We start from the raw sequence: 20,101 nt of genomic DNA, 5'->3' as shown, positions 1-20,101 counted from the left end.
TTATGTACAGACTTGATGAAAAACAGTGCTACACGCCTTGGAGGATGCATCGATAACTACGAGTAATAGTAAAATTCAATAAAACAGTATGACTGCGCAGATGCAACGCACACGTTGGAATCCATGTGAAGCGAAAATTTCGGGATGTTGTTATACTCGAATAAAACCAAAAGCGATGCGTGAAACTGTGTTAATTTCATCCTACGCAACGTGTGATTTCGTGCAATTTTTTTCTTTATGCCTCCATGGCACAGGTGGCAACTTTAACACCATCCAATGTATATGCTTATGCACTACGCTGTTTACAAGCTATGCCGGAACACAAGTGACACCAATCAAGGCGGATTAAATCTGTACACGAGTAGGCGTGGGTTCGCCCCATAGAACCTTTGTGCGTTTTGTGTGGAGATGCAGAATATCTGGACCATTTCCTCCTCTATTGCCGAAAATATAATTCCGAAAGGACGACCTACGTAGAGCAACCCCTACTGCGTGTGGGCCTTCCCTTCTCAGTGCTTAATATTTTATCTTTTGGTGCAAGTACCCTTAATGGAGCCCGAAAAAGAGCGTGTCATATATATATATATATATATATATATATATATATATATATATATATATATATATATATATATATATATCGTTGCGTGCACGGGCTATCTTGTTTTTACAGCGAAGCTATTAGTACGACTGAAACGGTGTCTGCCAATTTTTAACTGTGTCCTAACAGGACGAAATTACTCTAGCTCCTTTTTGTTGACACCCCGTGATTTTTGAGTCATTGTGTATTAAGGGAACTTGACACTTTGTTAGGCATATATTTATGTTTATGTCAAGGCCCTTGGCAACATTCTTGGTATGCTATCCAAATAAACTTAAACCTCAACTATACCGAGGTTGTATTTAGAGGGAACGGGGGGCATATACTAAGGGTGATATGCGGATAAACTTTATATTGTGTGGGTCAACTAAAGGGGCCGAGTGATCATTGCTAAACCGCTGTTTTTCGCCGGTTTGGAGGCGTTATAAGTTTAATTTTGATTTGTATTTATTTATTTACCGTCAAGGCCAAGTTCATTATAGAGGGGAGTGGGTAAAAAATACAAACAAAGGAAAACAGATAGAAAATGCAGTGAGTAATAATAGAAATGAGGGGTGTGGGAATATTCGTAAAGTTCGAATAATATCGAACATTATATATTTATCATTCGTAGCCGATTCGAAAAATAGATATTCGAGAATTCGAATATATGATTGGATACAAATATTCGAATCAAATCGAATATATTGTTGACTGTGCAGGAGCAAACATAGTTCTTAGCATTTGTTTCTATCTGATCTAAGAATATTGTGGCGATTTTCGCCTTTAAAGCACACTTAGCTGTTAAACGTCTTAACACTGCGGAACAGTCAGCCTCTCAGTAGCAAGGGGCACGGGTTTGCGGACAGCGAGGGGCCGAGGGTGTACTTTTTTTATTATCATTTTTCTTTCTTTTTTTGCAGCGTCACCCCGAATTTTGAGCTTATTGCTCGAGAGTAAACGCGATGATTGACAATTCGATGCGACGGCTAGTGAAAATTGCTAAATTTTCTAAGATGAGCCAAATACAGTATGCTTTAGCACATCGGCTTACTAGTCTACTTTTTTAATATTGACAATGTAATTGCAATGTTACAGAATAACAAATTAACCCAACTTGCCTATAAATGCATCTGCACATCATTATTCAATATTCGATTCGATATTCGAAACAGTATTCGTATTGATTCGTATTCGAAAATTCTGATATTCGCACACCCCTAATAACAATCGAACGATTGACGCAACAGGTTTCTATACAATGCTGCCTAGTGCATCGTGAAAATGTTGATCGTCACCAATAGATGATATGCCAGCAGGTATGCGATTCCACTCAATTAATGTGCGCAAAGAAAAAAGATTAAGGAAGTTTCGAATGCGAAAGCGGTTTCCCTGCTACCCTCTGAAAACAAAGAGTGGCAGCAATTCAGTAGTTGCAGAGTATGGGAACGGTATTAACGTTAACATATACTGAAAGCTTAACATGTGTATAGTAGCATTACACCATTTGGAGAAAATTACTTGTAGAAGCCTGCGACAACCTTACAAGCATATCTACGAACCGCGCTGGAAGTGTTCCCAATTGGCTCAATGTGCCACAAAGTTGAAACTTTAAAAGAATTGGGAGCATTTTACGCGTGATGCGTGCGCGAATTATCAAGATCGTCTGGTTAATGCCACCACCACCACCACCACCACCACCACCACTTCAATGCACTTCAACCCATTTTTTATTCTTCTGGAAGTTTCTTTCTCATGAATTCATGATCAGCATCCCCTGTGAGTAATTGACCTAGGTAAACGTACGCCTTCGCAGACTCTCTAAAGGCTTAGTGGCGATGCTGAACTCTTGTTCCTTTCCCATGGCTAGCCTTTACAAAAAAAATTTTAAGTAAACGTTTGGAAGCGTCACAAAGCCGTTAGTCAATGTTTCTCAGTGTCCCGGGAGAATCTACACGTTGCACCGAGTTTACATTTCGGGGAAAGGGGACGATCTTAAATGTAATATGCGGCGGAACTGCAACGTTCGCGACTGAATTCGAGTTGTCGCAAACAATATATTGAACTTTCGTATTTTTTCCTTATTTTCGTGCCCGATAAGAGGTTCGTATTAGATTTCCGCAGTGTCATCGGTGAAATAAACTCGGCACGTTGTGTGTAATATCAAACGTGGAATATCTGCAAAAAGAATTGCACACTTGTAGGCTTTATACCTTCTGATCAGCGCAGGTTTGAGTTAGATTATAAGTACTATGGCTGAGTCGCCTCTCAAATTCGACCACAATCGACCACAATCGACAAACGAACTACCGAGCTATATAGGCCTATACCTGAACGAAATTTAAGCTCCGATTCCGTCACGCGCGCCGCGACAACGGCGTCGTCTGTGTAAGCGATACATGCATGAGCGAGTAAAGGCTTCTTTCCTCTACACAGCGATACTAAAGTAAGGCGCGTCGCTACCATGGTTGCAAAAATAAACGATAGTAGTAAAACGTGTGGCTTCGTTGTGTGCGCTTTTGGCAAGCGACCCAATCGGTTGAGCGAACTGAAAGAACGTTCTCGCCAAAAAGAATCCTGGCTATGCCTATGGAGAATCCCCCCAGCCCACGACTCCCTACCATAGAGATTCTCCAACAACGTACAACGAGGTCACGCAACATTTTTACCTTAGTAGAAGAGTGTATCCGCTCCCACACCAGGAACTGGCCAAAGCGCAGACAATCACCCTCAGACTTTTGCAGACGGGGATATACCCCAACCCATTTTTATTACACTCGATCTATCCATCCACGTATGCTAGCAATACCTGCCCTCAGTGCGACGATTCAGCCAACTTGGAACACATGCTCTGGCGGAGTCCCTCGTAACGAGGGACAGATCAAGCAGACCAGTCAAGATGGAATACCTCACTGCGAAGTCCCGACTACCGGGACCAAGTCTGGGCCTAAGATGCGGCGGCCAGGCTCGGCCATCCCGCTGCCCGAATTTGGAGAGCCTGGAAAGTAAGCCTATGCAGAATGTACAGCAAGAGGGCAGTGGCGCATTCTTCGTTTCGCGGGAGTCGTGGCGTCGCAAGATTGTGTATAAATTTGGAGTTCAGCGCTCGCGTGCGAGACAGACTTACTGGTACCGTTCCTGCTGTGCTTTCGAAAAACTGCGTTCTTGAAGTCTGCGCTGTATCGCTGCAGTGGTTAGGTATTTTTTTTTATTATCATCATCGCGTTAGCCCTAATCGCCAGCACGACAGAACGTGCGATTTTTTTTTTTACACCGTAGAAGAAGCCACGCGCGCTCTCGTGGCCCGAGACCCGCGGTGCCAGCCGGCGCGCGACAGCATTGAATCAGCCGTGATCTTTGTGAAGAACAAACCGGCAAGGTGAAGACAGGCCTCTCCTTCACGGAGAGCAAACTTGGAGAGCGATGACGGCCACGGCAGCAAAGAAGCCTGTGCTGGTTCAGCTCGACATGGAATACACCGAGGGCGGCACCAGCCCATGGTTCAACAGTAAGGGCCGCTCGATCGTGGCCATGTTGACCTCGGAGCCTGTGAACGCCGACCTGTTCAGCGAGCTGGCGGCCGAAGGCAGCATGGGCGCACTCGTATCCTACCTGGACACGGAGCAGCCCGCCGTGGGCAAGGCCACCCTGCTTTTCTACATTCTCCTGGGCCTGGCGCTGGTCATGCTGCTCGTGGTGCTTCCGGTAGCCTTGTTGGCCTTGCGTCGCTATACTTCTGCCGTGGGCCTTTTACCGTGCGTGATCTGCGTGCTGGTGCTTGTTGGTTGCTCCGCGATCCAGCTCTTTTGCCTCATGTCCATGATAAGCACCTCGTACGGCATGAACGACGGCTTGGGATCCAAGGCACCGGAAGCGTACGAGTGGACATTCGCGTTGCTGCGCAACTATACCCAACTTACTGTGCAGATGCTCAAGGAGGCCAAGGACCCGGACAAGAACCTCGACAAGACCCTGACGTCGACCACAAACAGTATCAAGTGGCTCCAGGGAAACGCCACAGCGTGGGAAGACAACTTCGCCGGGTACTCCGCGCTGAAGAGCATGGTCACTGGTCCGCTCGTCTTCCTCCAGATGGGTGCGCTTGGCCTTGCCGCGGCGTTGGCGATCTCCTCTGCCCTGCTGGGATGCGCCGCCTGGAGCCGGCGTACGAAGAGCCTGAAGAAAGGCGGCAAGGGCCCCATGTTCGTGGCGGCTGTGATCGTGGCCAGCGCAATTTTGCTGCTCGCACACCTCACCATCGCACTACCCATGATAGCGCGCTGGCTGCCGGCTTGCGTGATGGCCGAGACGTACCTGTGCGCACCGCACCGAGCCGGTTCGTTCGTTGTCATCGACGACGGAGTCGCCCGTGTCTGGCCTCTCAGTAGCAGACCCGATCCGTTCTGTCGGCTTGTGCCTAGCCAAGTCACCACCAAGTGCTCCACCAAGGGCAAGACGCCGATCAAGAGTCTGCCGGCATGTCCCAGCAAGGTCAGCAAGAAGACTCTGGACGCTCCCGAAGACACCGTGGTGCTAGAGCAAGTTCTGCAGGAGCCTTCACCACAACCGAAGCCCGCAGTTGCCTCTAAGGCTAAAGATAAGACCATCGGCGACTGCTTTTATCCTTACAAGATCGTCGACACGGACATGACGGCAGTATGCCCACTGTTCACGGACGACCTCGTAGCTCACTGGACAGCGATCGTAGTGTCCGCTATATTCGGCCTGCTCGGCGCAATCGCGGCGATCGCGCTCGCCGTTATATATTTGGCCGTCGGCGAAAAGAAGAAGAAAGTGAAGACTGTCAAGAAGGTTGTCAAAAAGAAACGCATCAAGAGGAAAAAGAAAGAGTCCCCGCCACCTAGTCCGCCCCCGCCTCCTCCACCACCTCCTCCACCGCCTCCTCCGCCCGAGCCTGTGCACATCGAGTTGGAAGTTCCGGAACCAATCCCGGTGCCTGTGCCCGTGAGGCGCCCGCGGCGTCGCCGCAAGCCAGTAAGGCCTGTTATCGTGATGCCGCCGCCAACATGCTCGCACCCGCCCCCACAGCCGCCACCTCCTCCGATGCCAACGCTTATGCCGATGCCGCTCTTCCTGCCTCCGCCTATGATGGGCCCAATGCCGCCGTTCGCGATGGCACCTGCAGCGCTCCCGCCTCCACCAACCGACCCGCCGCCGATACCGCAGATGATGACGAGCTGCTCTGGCGAAAATCAACAGTCGGCCGTCGCCTACACTAACGTGAACGTGTACGGTGGCGGTGCTGGAGGTGGCTTTGGTTCATGGCCGTACGCGCAGACTGCTGTGCCTGCAGTCTATCCAACCAGAGCGCGATACGCCGGAGCGATCTCACCACAACCGGGCCGCACGACTTTGGTGCCGCTGCAGGAATCATCCCATGTGGTGACGCAGACGTCGGTGACACGTCTAGCGGCTGGCAGATCACCGGTGGCCACGTCAGCAGTGCCTTTGCAACGTGTCCAGGGCGTCACAAGCGCGACGCAGCCAGTGGTCACGGAGCGCAAGACTTATCTTGTGCAGCAGCGCCCCACGTGACTGTGCCGGGCCGCTTCGGGTCTGGAGAGTCATTGGAGAAAGAGTAGCCGGCGTGTTGCGGTTCTTATAGGCGCGAAGCGATAATAGAGTATTAAACGAGGCGTCAATAGCAGATCGCAGAGCACTCATTTTTCTCATGACTGATTTCCACGGTTAAAGGCACGAAACATGTTAACTATGAACAGACGGCGCAACGCGTTTCCTTTCATAGATTTCTGCGGAAGTGTTTAGAGAAGAGAATAAGCTCGGAAGCGTAGACATATTTTTTTTTTTTTTTTTGTGACCATCGAGCAGGTACCCGTCTACAATGAACAAGCGAGTGTGAAAATACAAGTTAATCACGCGCGTAAGTTAATACTGATGATCTCAACGTAAAATTTATGATAGAAGATTATATTTAGCTTTCTTCCTTGCAGCCTTGTCGCCAGCTGTAGTTGCGTGGCAGTATGTCTGAGGGTCATAGTCACCATTATCATGTGCGCCTCCTTTTTCTCGTTGAAGCTATTTCCCCGAGTATGACGACGAAGCATTAGTTGCACGCCAATAAACTTGTGAAAAACTACTATGCGGTGCGCACAATGCCATCCTCGTCCGCTACATTGTTGCCTGTTGTCGGCCCTATGGTAATCTAGAGGCTTGTGTGTAGCGCAATACCTTGCACCAACTGCCAAGCGCTGTTGTTGGGGCCATAGTGCAGCTGAGCGGCGTCCGGCTAACCAAGTGCACATCGCTGCAGTGATACTGGTTGGAATCCCAACTCGTATCTAGCTAGCTTTCTTATCTTAATCAGCATGTTTTTCAACGGGGTGTCTCTTGCGAAACACAACTGGCGCTTTTCATCCATGACATTAGCTCCAGCCTAGATACTAAGATCCCAGTCCATGTCCTGCTCCTTCACTTCGAAAAAGCATTTAATAAAGCCCCTCACAAACGTATCATCTTGAAACTTCCCTGTATAAAAACGTAAACACTCTTATTCATGACTCGATAAAAGCTTTCTTAACTAAGCTTTAACAGTTTGTCCTTGCTAATAATCATTCACCTCCCCTATCTCCAGTTCTTTCAGGCGTACCACAGGAAACAGTCCTCGGTCCTCTTTTCTTGATTTACACAAATAACTTACCTTCTTCCATACAAGCTAGCATCCGCCTATTCGCAGGCGAGTGCGCTCTTTATCGTTCTATACACGACAGCTTGGATCTTTCAGTCTTACTGTAACTTAAACTGTGTCCAAACTTCGTATAAAAATGTTTAATGTGCTTGAACGTAAAGAAATCCGGAGATGTCTGTTTTTGCATCGCACGCAGCACTATACCACTCGACGCCGTCAATACCTCGAACGTTTGCAAGCTTTGAAATACTTCGGCACTAACCTCACGTATAATTTGTCTTGGTCATCTTGTAGCACGCGTAACGAATGAAGACAATCGTCATCTTGGCCACATTTACATCATAACTTTAGCCTCGCCCGTCCTTCAGTTAAAATCTAAACAATTAGAGCAAAAGCGTTAAGGGCCCCGCATCGTAGAACATCAGACGCGAGACATTGTTTCGACAAAAAAAAATTTTTTAACCACTCATGCCCAGGCCCTCCATGTGGCGCAAGGAAGCTACTGAACTAATTGAATTTCTCAAGCTAAAATACGTAGAAAAATCGTAGAGTACGACTTGCACACAACCTACAGACATGATAGCGTCCTATTGTAATTTGACAATAGGAGAAAACATAATTCTGTTAAGTTCTGCTCTGTTAAAAAACTATTTTCCAGCGTTTCTACCATTTATAGACCAGCCACGGCGTCCGCCATTTGCGCGCGCCGGTGCATATCTCAGGGGCCACGGAGCGCCGTGCCCGGTTCCTTGCAATACGTCCATATGGCGCTCGCCTCCACCGCATCGCGGCCCACGCAAGAGGCCGCGTTTCTACTTGAAAGCCCGCCTTCGGTCATAGCGTTCGCGGCCAGTGTATCCCGGTAAACATTACGGTTACACACGCTCCACTTGCCGGGAAGCGTGAGATGCAGTCAGGGGTCTTTGAATGTTATCGCGTTCCACTCTTAAAGGAGAAGCTTAAGCGTCTTCCATCTTTTTTCAACTCTGATTCGCCCTAGAGTACACCTGTTCTATGGCACCCGTACTAAGCTAATCATATTAACATGCTAGGGGCCGTTTAAAATTGAGCAGTTAGATTTGTTTACTCAGGTTATTCCTATTTAACCAGTGCCTCCACTCTTAAATCCAGGGCTAATCTCAAACCACTCGCTCTACGGCGTAAGGTTTTTCACCTCTGTTTATTTTCTAAGCTCAATGACACATCTCGTGCCATTTCCAATGTCATTCATTCCAACCGTCTTTCTCAACGCATCAGTCACCACAAAGCCGTCTATACCCCGTCAGCGTGCAGCTCTCCCCATTTTAGTTCTTTCTTTTTCCAAACAGCAAGAGAATGCAACTGCTTGCCTACAGACGCTGTGCACAGTACTGGCTCCAATAAATTAAAGTGAACTGTCATCCATTTCATCATGCAAAGTTTGTTCGACCGCCTGCCTCCTCATGTAATACCCCTCCTCGGGGCACTTGAGGTATAATAAATTAATAAATGAAATACATGCGAAATAGCTGAGCGTTTTGACTCGTCAGTTCAGACTTCGATGACTGTGCTCGCTGCTGTCGTTGTGCTCTGAGTCTTGCTTGTTTTTCTAAGCGCCAGATTGTGCAAAATTAGTAAAGAATGAAATAAACAACTAAATTGTAAACTGATGCTTTTGGCAGTGGTTTATTCTTGGCAGTGTGTATTCTGTGGACCAGCCGACAGGATGAACTTGCACTGTATTCTCTAGACCAGGCTACGAAATCAGTGGCCGACACATGGCAAAGCGGAACTTTTTTGTCGTCAGTTGGCCCGTGTCCTCAGGTGGCACGTAACATAAGGTGTAAACGCTTTGACGTTCTCACTGTGCTGCCAGCGTTACTACAGCCGGTGCCTGGCATTGGCAGTAGTGCACCCTGGCATTGGCAGAGATGAAAATTTGAAAACGCGTTTTGATTTGAATTGAAAACGGTGGCTTCGACCTAAAAGGTGAACACCAAATTTTAATAACACAGCAATATGTCAAATAAAAAATAAAGAAAGGAAAAACGTCTATCGAACACGCGAGGAAAATCGAGTGCCTAGCAATCATGAGCCCAATGCTCTTGCACGACACCACAGAACGCGAACGGCAGGGAGCTTATTCCAAGTGCTTATAACAATGGCGGTCGGATCCACCGAGTAAAGTTAAGGCTTATTTTGTGGTCTGGTCCATAGAATAGTCTGTGGGTGACAACATCAGTCGCGGACGAATGTTATCGTCGCGGCACGTTCATCGCTATCGCTTCTGCAAACGTAGCTGACGTGATGAGCCAGAACCGACGCAACGTTCAGCTATCCGACGATCATTTACGAAAGCCGGCTCCACTAGATCGATGCATGTCCCATTAAAGAATGATATAAGTGCAATCTTGCAGTACGCTCCTCGATCGCTTGCCTCTGCTGTTTAACTACGATGAGCGAAGTGCAGCTGCCCCCAACTTTCCATCCTACTCCTACAGGACAAATTCGACGTTTGCGGTCCTGGTCTAGCAACACCACCGTACGAGTCGATTGTTTATTTGGCCGTTCAGTTGCGAAGGAAGCCATTTTGCGTTTAATTTTATCGTCCCATCGGCAAATCCCGAATATGTTACATAGAATGTAGCAGTCACAAAATGTTCTACTTACCACTATCCAGCCGCTCCCCTACGGTGTCCATGGTTCATTATAGCTTGCCAGTGTTCAGAATTCTCGGATGCTTCCGCAGAGTTCTTGCACGGTACGCTGTTCCCTAAGAAGCCGCGTACCAGTTCACACGTTCCGTCTTGCCGGGGCAGCCAATGGACAGCTAACTTACCATGATGAACACTTTAACCGTACAGTGATGAACACTTTAACCTAACCGTACTTTAACCGTCTAGAACACGCGAGCTGTGCACTCGGGCTTGGGATTGCGTGGGCGGTACGTCGCGCCTTGTTCTAGATTAATTACACTTTGTCCTCTGCACGGTTGACGCGTTTATCTTCATAGGTTAGCTGTTTGTCGCTGCGTACTTTAGGCTCGCGATTGCGCTGGTTTTGTCTATAGCGCCCTTCAGGCAAGTACTATAGCACTATTCTCACTTTGAGAGCAGCGCAAACTAACACCTACCGATAACGCCTTGCACGAGACCGGCTCAATGCGAGCAAGCGCCGTTGGATTTACGAGTTTCCGCCTAATCGGTTGCCGCGTGCTTTAGGCAGTTGCTGGACGGATGGATGGACGCTATGAGCGCTTCTTTGAAACGGGGCGTTGGGTTGTGCCACCTAGCTCTTTTTATTATATTGCCTAATGCCCAACATGCGTTAAAGAAAACAAAAAAAAAAAAAGAAAAGAAAGAAAAAGACCCCACGAAGAATTCTTATCGACAAGCTTTCTGAACGCCTACAGGGAACTTCGTTTTTGTACGCCTCCGTTGTCTATCGTTTCCCTACTTCTGGCTGCTTTCGCCGCCAGAAGCGCTAGCTGTCTGCGGTGCGGCGCCGCAAAACAAACAAGCGGCAATTGCATGGTTCGACGTGCGCTGTGAATATTTCTTGCACGTAAGGTTCGATCTGGTCGCGTCTTCGTGCTGCAAACAGATGTACAGTTTGCCTTGCGCGCACCGCCCCTCGGATTTCTGCGCAGGGCTCGGCAATATCTTCGCCAGTAGCAACGGGTGCAATCGTTAGTGTTCGTTATGATTCTCGAAACGCCGTGAATTGAAATTAATGAACAGGCGAAAAGCATGAGCGGTGCAGCTGGTTAAATACTTAAGTGCTTCTGCAAGAATCCTATGGCTTGAAATCGCGATGAAAAGAGCATACGCCTTGAACGCATTTGCTCGAATGCCGGCGCCGCACGCGATAAGCGTTAGAAGAGACAGAGAGAGAGAGAGAGAGAAAGAGAAACAATTTAAAAAGCGCGGTAATTTGGCATGCCTTCTTTGCCTGTCGGTGTCCAGTCCTTGGCGGTTCCATGCAGCATGAATCAAAGGTGGTGACGTCTAGTTCAAATTGTGGGGTTTACACAGTGTACCAAAGGTTCCCACTCGGTTATGAGGGACACCGTATGGAAGCCTCCTCCCCCCCGATAAATGTTGACCAAAGTGCATCCAAACCACGATACTCGAGCGTTTTTGCATCCGGCCTGACAACGGGATGAGGCCGCCGCGGCAGGTAATCGAACTCACGTCCTCCACGCCAGAACGCCATAGCCGCTGATAGACACCAAGGTCGGGTGCTTCAGTTGAATTAAGTGCTCAGCACTCAAGTATGCGTAGACAGAGCGGGATAGTCAGGGCTTCTATCCATAAGCCAACTGGACAGGTTCTGCCGCGCACAAGAATCAAGTTCCGGTTCACCCGACTAGTAAAAAATAAAATGAAAAAAATAAAATAACGTACGAGTGAAGCAGGGACTCGGGCACTTTGACGCTGCTTTGAACAAAGTTTATATATAATAGAGTTTTCAATGACAGCACCAACGCACATATATGGTGCTGTACATCTTTGTACAGACGAAAATAAGAGCTGCTAGTGCATGGGTGGGCAATGGTGGGCACAGAAAACAGTGTGCGATCATAAAGCGCCACATGATGTCGCTACTTCGAATATGCGTCGCTACAACACTCCTGGCACAGAGAAATTGTGTTGCATAAATAGTGAATAGCGCTATACTGAATGTGAACGGTCCTCACGTTATAAAGAACTTTTTTTTTTTATTTCACGTAGCGGTTGGCAGGCACGAACCGTGCTTTGTAGCTGAATCCATTCGCCTAATTGTGCTTTTCGAAAATGTACGATGATCGTAAAAAAAAAAGGAACCTGGTATGCACAAAGATTAGGCGATTATATATCTTACATGTAATGACCGATCCTCGCGCAATGGTGTTGCCTGAATAATTTGTTCCGGACTACTCTGTTTGGCATCAGAGGAGCTCTCGTACAATCTAATCGGCATTCGGCTTACAGTGGGACTGTACAGCGTTGACGAATTCCCTGTGCCCACCACTGTCAATCTATGCGACAGGATTCATGGCACTCGCGAAGACGCCTGCACTATGGCTGGGTGCAGGCGAAGAAGAAAAAAAAATTCACGCAGTGTGCAAGTGCGGCAATATCGTTCCGATTTCGCCGTAGTCAAGTTTTGTGCTACTGCTAACGCAGCAACCCTCGAGGCCGGCTCAACGGCAAGTGTGCAGTGACAAAACACCACGTTCACCTCCCAAAACACAAACAGCAATGTTCGTGGTCTCTCATGGTCGTGCATGTATATGAGAGAACTTTTCTACAAAAAAAAAACTGCATGACTGTCTTCGACTGAACGGCTCTTTCATGGCATGGCGGCTTGTGAAGCTTATGGCTGTTTTTTACCGTATATGTGAACGGTTTCAGGAAGTGTATAAGAGGAAAAGAAGAAAAAAACAAGACACAAATCGATCATGGTGCTATCTTGCCACTGTGTGAATGAGACATCCTATTCGATAGCAGAAAAGTTGCAGCAAATCAGCCTTCATGGCGGAATGTCCTTTTGCAGCAAATTATGATTACGCCAACAGTACCCAACTGCAGCTACCGCTCGCGTCCAGGGAAAATCGTGGTTGGCCACACACCAAGGCCCAATGGACGCTCATTCACAACGCACATAGTTTGCAAGAAGGTAGGCTGTTCTTGCCCTAACGGCACCATATTAGCTGCAACCAAAGTCGTTATGCCATGTACTTTCTGCAACGTCATGTTCGGCGGGACTAAGAGCACGTGCATCAACTGCGTTCCTGATCAACACATGCTTTTTCAACCCGAAGTGTATACCGGAGAACACAACCTCTCCAACTTCATTGACCAACATTTAGCAAACAGAAGTCCGCAAACCACTCTACACACTTTTGAATAAACAAATAAACGCCATTGGCCTTTTGTGAATGAGATGAAATTTAGAATTTCAGACCGGCCCACGCATGCGGCGCTGTTTTGAAGTAGACAGATAGACAGAAGGGCTCGTGTTAAAAGAAAATGTGCCTCGAGCGTAAGAAAGTAAACGAGTGTAAAATCACCTTCGTGATCACCGAAGCTGGCAGTTTCCAGGCTAGTAGCTCATACCGACATACCTTACAGATAATCATAGAGCAAATCGCTTTGGTATTCTTTAATATTATTTGCTCGTTAATGATGATGCCCTGAACCAACGACACCACTCGGACATCTAAGGCTCCTGGTGAAGATGGTATTCACGATGTATTGTACGCACAGCTCATGGTATTAAGTTCTTCACAATTGCGATTGCGGAAGTCATGTTATAGAGATCACTTTCATTCAGTTTTGCAGAGCACTAGAATCGAGTCCGGCAACAAACGCGCCTTTCTCTAGAGACGACTAACTTTTCTTTAAGATGACAGTGACTGCGAAATAAATGACATATAATAATACTAATAAACGTTTGCGCACAACAATAAATTTGCAACGTAAAGGACTCTACACCGGATAGGCCATCAACAATTATAACACTCTTGTGCATGCAGCTCGCTACTGTCCGCGTTGTAGCATTGTCCAGGGATGACGAGCACGGCACAATAACGAGTTTATGTAAAAGTAGCAATCTTATGTGTCCGGCCTGCGACTGTGCGATGCACTCCGTGTACATAGTTCCTTGGCAGATGGCTGTGCCGTTTGTCCGAAGGCCCACAGGAACCGGAACTGCACAACACGGCATCAAGGAACTAACCCGTGCACACCACAGCAAGACTTGAACCCCGCGATCGGCATCAAGCACTAGAAGTTTCGTTTTAAGAAGGTCCACCCACGCGAGTCCTTCGGAAGCATCCGCGCTATCGGCAACCGGTTCCGTGGAGCATACTTGAAGGAACTGAGACGTGCACATCACAGATAGGCTTGAACCACGCGATCTGCGCCAGTTAAGCGCGGAGTCTCATTTTCGCGCGTTCCGGAGCTTAGTCCCGCGGGCACTTTCTCTTAGCGTCCCTTCCCTCCTCCTCTTCGTCGAGAAGTCTCTTGCTGTCCTGCTCCGTGACCGGGGGGCTCCTGACGATCCTGAGCTGAAGTGTGCCAGTGCCGTGGCGGGGCGTCGCCCTGCAAGACTGCGACGACCTTGATCCGGGGCTCCCCTCGTCCTCCGTGTCCACGGAGTCGCGCATGTCCTCGTGCTCGGGAGTCAGCCTCCGCAGCCGCCGCTTCTCGTGCCGGCGGAGGCGGTGTTCGGACGACGACCCCTTCTTGCCGCCGGCGTGGTGGTGGTGGCGATGATGGTGATGGTCCCTCGCCGGCAGCGGTGGTGGCGGCGGCGCTGGCGTCGAGGAGGATGACGACGCAGGAGGAGGCTGTAGCGCGGCAACGGACGTACTTGAAGACTTTAGTGGCAGTGGTATGGGGATCGGAATGGGAATGGGTATGGGCAGGAATATTGGGTACGGCACCATGACCGTGGGAGGAGGGAGCAGAGGATTCGGAGCCGGCGGCAGTGCGAGCGGAGGCGGCCGGTGCAGACCCATGGGCGGAACGACCCCTGTCGGGGGTGTCGGTGCCGGATGACCGGCGGCGGAATGAGGCGGAGGTGGTAGAAAGGCGCGCATAGGCGGTAAAGCAGCGGATGGGGCAGCGGCTGCTGCCGCTGCCGCTGCTGCAGCTGCAGCGGCCGCAGCGGCACTGTTGGAGTGCATCCGCAAGTGCGGTGGCGGCGGTACTGGAGGGAACATGTGGAACGCTGGATGTGGAGGAGGCAGAAACGGCCTTCCTCCCGGGTCCGGCAGTGCTGCCCCGGGTCTGCATGGCAGTGTTAGGGGCGGCATTACGGGTGCTAGGGGAGGCGGGCTGCCCGGACAGTGCGGCGGCGGCGGGTGGTGACCGTTGAGGTGGTGCGTCGAGCTCCCCGACGCCCCGGGGCTGCTCAGCGGAGTTGTGCTGGTGGCCCTGGTGGGCGACCGTGCGGTGTGCGCCTGGTGATTGTGACCGGAGGACGAGGAGCCAACGCCGCAGGCATCTTGGGAACTGCTCGCGTGCGAAGATCGGGAGGACCTCAGGGAACGACGTCTCTTGGAGGAGGACGGCTTGGTGTGCGTTGGCTTCTGCGAAAGGTTGACGGGGTCCCCGCTGGCTCCGGAATCCGGCGACGGCTGTGACTGCCTCGAAGGAGGCGGCGCCGAAGACGATGGTGGTGGCGGGGGCAGCACCGGAAGCACTGGAGGAGGAGGTGGAGGACTTTTGTGGTCGTCCTCCCGCTCCGACGAGTCGTCGTTACCGTTGATTGCACCGGACGGCTGGCTGCTCTTGCAATCCCGGAGCCAGAGGTCTGGCGTGATGAGTCCCGAGGCGACCTTGCAGGCCGCGGCGGCGTCCTGGAGGTGCGGGTGCATCTGAAGGTGCGCCTGCGTCTCGCGGCAGAAGATGTTCATCTTGTACTGGTTGAGGCACTTGTCGCTGCAAAACTGCAGCTGCTGCTCGCCGTCCTGGAAGTCAACGTAGTTGACCGTGTGGCGAACGTGCTTGCACCAGTCGCACACCTTGTTCTTCTTGAAGGAGGCGCGCCGACACTGTGTGAAGCACAGCTCGGAGCAGAATGCTTTGCTACCACTCGTCGTCTTGAGCGTGAACAGCTTCATGCCCACCTTCTGGCACCAGGCGCACAGGATGCAGTTGGGTGGAAGGTTGGCCCCATCTGCGACACGGGAAAAGAGAGTTGGATGCAGAAGTAAATATCACGCTTGCTCATTAGTGCAAGTATATTGGACTCCTGGGTCACGTAACGAACATAACATCCACCAAACAATCAAACTTAACAGACAAAACACAATACCACTTGGATATGCAGGAGATTACGAAGGAAATCGAAATACCTGCAGCTCAGAAGCACAGCTGCATTCACCTACCCTTGCGCGCCATATCTGGCCGAGATGCTATCCGAATATTAATGGGGAATTACTTGCTTTCACTTCAAGTGGTGCTGTTCATACCTTACACCAGCTATTAATTACAGCCGGGTAGGCATTAATGAAATGATGCACTGTATATTACTGCAGCTGAAAGCAAACACATAAATACAGGGTGTCCCAGCGAATTTAGTCACAGTTTAAAAATATGCGTTTTACGTAGCTGGACAGAACCAAGGTAATGTTGTTTGCCGTCGCTTGGAAATACTCAAACTACTCTTTTTAATTTCGCGTAATTAGATCATTAGCCTTATTTAATTAAACAACTTCTAAAATATTATAGTTAGATGAAAAGCGTCAATGAGAAAATTGTACAGCGACATGAGAAACTCCCGATACAGCTTTCTGTTGCTCAATACGTGCTACATAAAAGTGTTTTTCCGAGCGTGAAAGAAGCCCGCGAATACACTACAAGCGCCTCGAGCGGCCTGTCGCGCGGCAATTTGGTTGGTTACCTTGGTTCTGTCCAGCTACGTGGCATTCGCATATTTTTAAACTCTGGCTAAAGTTAGCTGGGACACCCGGCTTAACTGGTTTGATGAGCTGGTTGAGCTGATGAGAGAGAAGCTTAGTCGGATATAGTCTTGAGCCCGAATCATTACTGTGGATTATGTATTATGCGGTGAACGTATCTGAAAAAACAATCGAATGAAAATGTATGTCACGACGTCATTTTCGGTTTCCGGCCATAGACTGAAATTTACGAACAGCCCGGTGTAAAGCCGTAACCACAGGCACAAGATTTTCGAGCGACGGCGACAAGCAACAAGTATGGCGGTCGCTTGTCACGTCGCCGGCTGCTGGCCAGCCGGAAAATTTCGCTTGTCGCACCCGAAGTCCACGCAGCAGCTTCCAGCGACAAGTATAGCAACATGGCAACAGCCAGGTCACCCGGTTGCATCTGAATTCGCTCTTGCTATACTTGCTCTCCTACGCGACCGCCAGAACTCAATGGTAGAATCAGTCTTCGCTTTGTATAATCTCACTTAGTACAAAGTATATGCGATGTATCATGCTGTCTTTTCTTTTTTAATCAGATATTCGTTTTGACGTTGTAGGCCTAAGACACCAGCGAGAGCCGTACAAGTGCTTTGATTTCTCCCTACCAGATGGCACCATAGCATTTAACGCGGGAGAGGTGGAACGTTTCCTCACTGGCAATGAGGGCATATATTCAAACTATATAGTACAATGTGATTAAAACGTTCGATTTATGCTACGTTTGCATTGTTTACCGGCGTACGATTGTACTTAATCGTGTAACAGGCGAAGTTTGCCGCTACTTCCTTTCGCGATGTCGCGCCCATGCGGCTGCTGCCCACCGCAACAAGACAGCAGGACTGGGCTCCCCCGTCGCCTCGCTTTTCACATGCGCGATTTCCATCAGAGCGACGCCCAGGATTGAACTTAGCCCTCAATATACTTGCGCCTCTATTGTTACAATAAAACACCACGGAAAACGGTAATATATACGTTTGAATGTTGTTACTTACTTAAAAAAATGATTCAGTGTAGTATGCGTCGTGCTCCTTAATAACAACGTTCTACATTTACGATTTTTTAGCGCTCAACTGCGGGTACACCGGCACAACACGCCGTAATATAGACGTCAGTAGAAACGCCCAATGTCGACGACGCTTGCTGCCGGTCCACCCAAAAATCGCGCTCATCTCTGGCGACTCCACGACGGCGCGACCAACTTGGCGCAACCCAGTCGCGGATAGCGGCGACCATCGCGGCAGTCGCGGAGCGACGGAAATCGCTGCGTCGCTAAGTGAAAACAGCAACATGCGAAACAGCACAATATTAGCCATTCATGCCCTCTGTTGCGCAATCGACGTGTATCTCCAGATTGACGCATTTATTTTTATCTATCTAGAGCACTCGACCATGTTCTGCATAATCTGTTGATTGTCAGTATGAGGGAAGTGGCGCTTCTTGACACACTTGTTAACTTGATTCAAGCGTATTGAATAATCGTAAGCGATTTGTTGAAATCGTATTTACATGGCCACTGTGTAATTAATTACAAGTGTTATACGGTGTTCTGCAAGGCATCGAACCGTTAGTCCTTTTTGATTATGTAAATTACATTGCTAACTATGTTGATGATTGTGCGATGATGAGGGTGTTCGTTACTGACTGTATAATCTACTCCGTTATTAACGACGACGCATCGCAAGTTCTACTAAATAGTAAGCTTGCTGACTGTAGCGAACTCAAGAGAATGCAGGTTAATCTTACTAACACCCTGTTTATGGCTATAAGTACTTAAAATACTAGTCTTATTTATACTTATTGTACGCGTGGCCAACATATGAAGTCAGTTTCTTATGTAGCTTGCTTGGGCTTAGCAATTTCCAATAAACTCAACTGGGATTTGCATATCGATAGCACGAGCACGTAGGCCTGCAAAAAGCTGTGCTTTTTGCGAAGGAAGCCAGAGAATTCTCCCTCAAATGTTAACCTTGAGGCATATTCCACCCTGGTTCGCCCAGTCTTTGAGTGCACTGCTATCACGTGGGATCGGTGTCTTTCTAAAGATATCGCGAGGATTTAGCTCGTACAGCGACTGGCAGCTAGGTTTATTTTACCGAATCACCGAGCCACATGGTCAGTTTCCGATATGTCGCGCTAACTTGAGATTCAACCATTCTAAGAACAGTGCCACATATAACAACGATAAAGTTCTTTTATTAGCTATGTCCGTTTAAAACATGTCTAGAACGGGACAAATACGTGCCTACTCCACTAAATCGGTCATCACAGCTAAATCATAGCGTGATTGAACGCCCATACCTCGCCAGGACAAAGCTTTTTCCAAACATACTTTTTTCCTAGCACCGTTCAGCTGTGGGATTCTTCACGTACATCTACTGTTGAGTGTAATAACGTTTTACTGTTTGAAAAGCACTAACAGATGTACTTTGTGCAACCGCTTCTGCTTGGGCAGCGTATACCTGCCTTCAGCGTTGTAAAATAAAACAAAGATAACGCGAGTCCCCTTTAACTACACTTACGAAAAAATAGTATTACATTTGTAAAGACGCCACAGGCGTTTCGCAAGCTCGGAGCTCTTCGCAGTGCCAGATCTCATCCCGCGATTTCCAGCCTTCCGTCACGTACACTTCTTGCTACCTCTCAGTCACAATAAGACATTCCTTCAAATTTCGTTTTTCAGTATATTTGTCCTTCAGCCGCCACAGCACGATGAAGATACAGAGTAAGTGATGCGCTGTAGCGGTGCTTTAGGTTTTGTACGCAGAAGTGACTCTGAGTAAGTGCTATATGAGGCGGATTAGTGAATCAAGGGGCGCTATTCGCATGTCGAATAAGCCCTTGCATGCGACACGCGCAAGTACTTCTTCTTGTTGACACTTGCCGAGTACTATGAACAGCTGTAAATTTCTGTTCGCGTAAAGTACAAATAGCTTGCGCGAAAACATACAAGGACAATAATCTTCGTCATGCCGCAAGATGCGAAAAATTCAGAGAACATCCAGCGGTTGTCTGCAGCGGTTACGCTGTGCGGTGACGGCCGTCACCGGTGAAGGATTACGTCACAGTATCCCCTGGCGATAGCAAACCAGCGCGTCTCCGAAGTCATGTTCAGTCGGGCAACCCGCCACAGTGGCCCAGTGTCTATGGCGTTGCTATGCTGAGCTCGAAGTCGCGGGTTCGATCCCGACCGCGGCGGCAGCATTCCGATGGGGGCGGTAGCAAAAACGTTCGTGTACCGCGCATTGTGGGTGCACGTTAAAGAAAGGCAGGTAGTCAAAATTATTCCGGAGTCCCCAACTACGGCGCGCCTCACAATCAGATCGTGGCTTTGGCACGTAAGGTCCCATAATTAGATTTTTAATCAGTCAGGTATCTTTCCTGCAGATGCGCCCGCAGTTCACTTAGTTGCCCGTATCGACGTTAAAGAAAGGAA

The 20,101-nt window shown here is 48.8% G+C and overlaps 1 protein-coding gene across 1 annotated transcript; it reads right to left on the bottom strand.

The window, feature by feature from the left end:
* Positions 1–11,655: 11,655 nt before the first annotated feature.
* On the bottom strand, positions 11,656–15,891 carry LOC129380130 (uncharacterized). The gene has a single exon (XM_050171331.3). The coding sequence runs from the start codon at positions 15,838–15,840 to the stop codon at positions 14,176–14,178; it is 1,665 nt and encodes a 554-aa protein (XP_050027288.3). The 5' UTR covers positions 15,841–15,891; the 3' UTR covers positions 11,656–14,175.
* Positions 15,892–20,101: the final 4,210 nt, after the last annotated feature.

Source organism: Dermacentor andersoni, chromosome 6, assembly GCF_023375885.2.
Source record: "Dermacentor andersoni chromosome 6, qqDerAnde1_hic_scaffold, whole genome shotgun sequence".
Classification (NCBI taxonomy): domain Eukaryota; kingdom Metazoa; phylum Arthropoda; class Arachnida; order Ixodida; family Ixodidae; genus Dermacentor; species Dermacentor andersoni.
Note: the sequence above shows the minus strand (reverse complement) of the source record. Positions and strands in the feature narration are given on the sequence as shown.

Bases quoted from the DNA above. Each gene is read 5' to 3' on its own strand.
- LOC129380130 (XM_050171331.3), bottom strand. From the start codon at position 15,840: ATGAAGCTGTTCACGCTCAAGACGACGAGTGGTAGCAAAGCATTCTGC.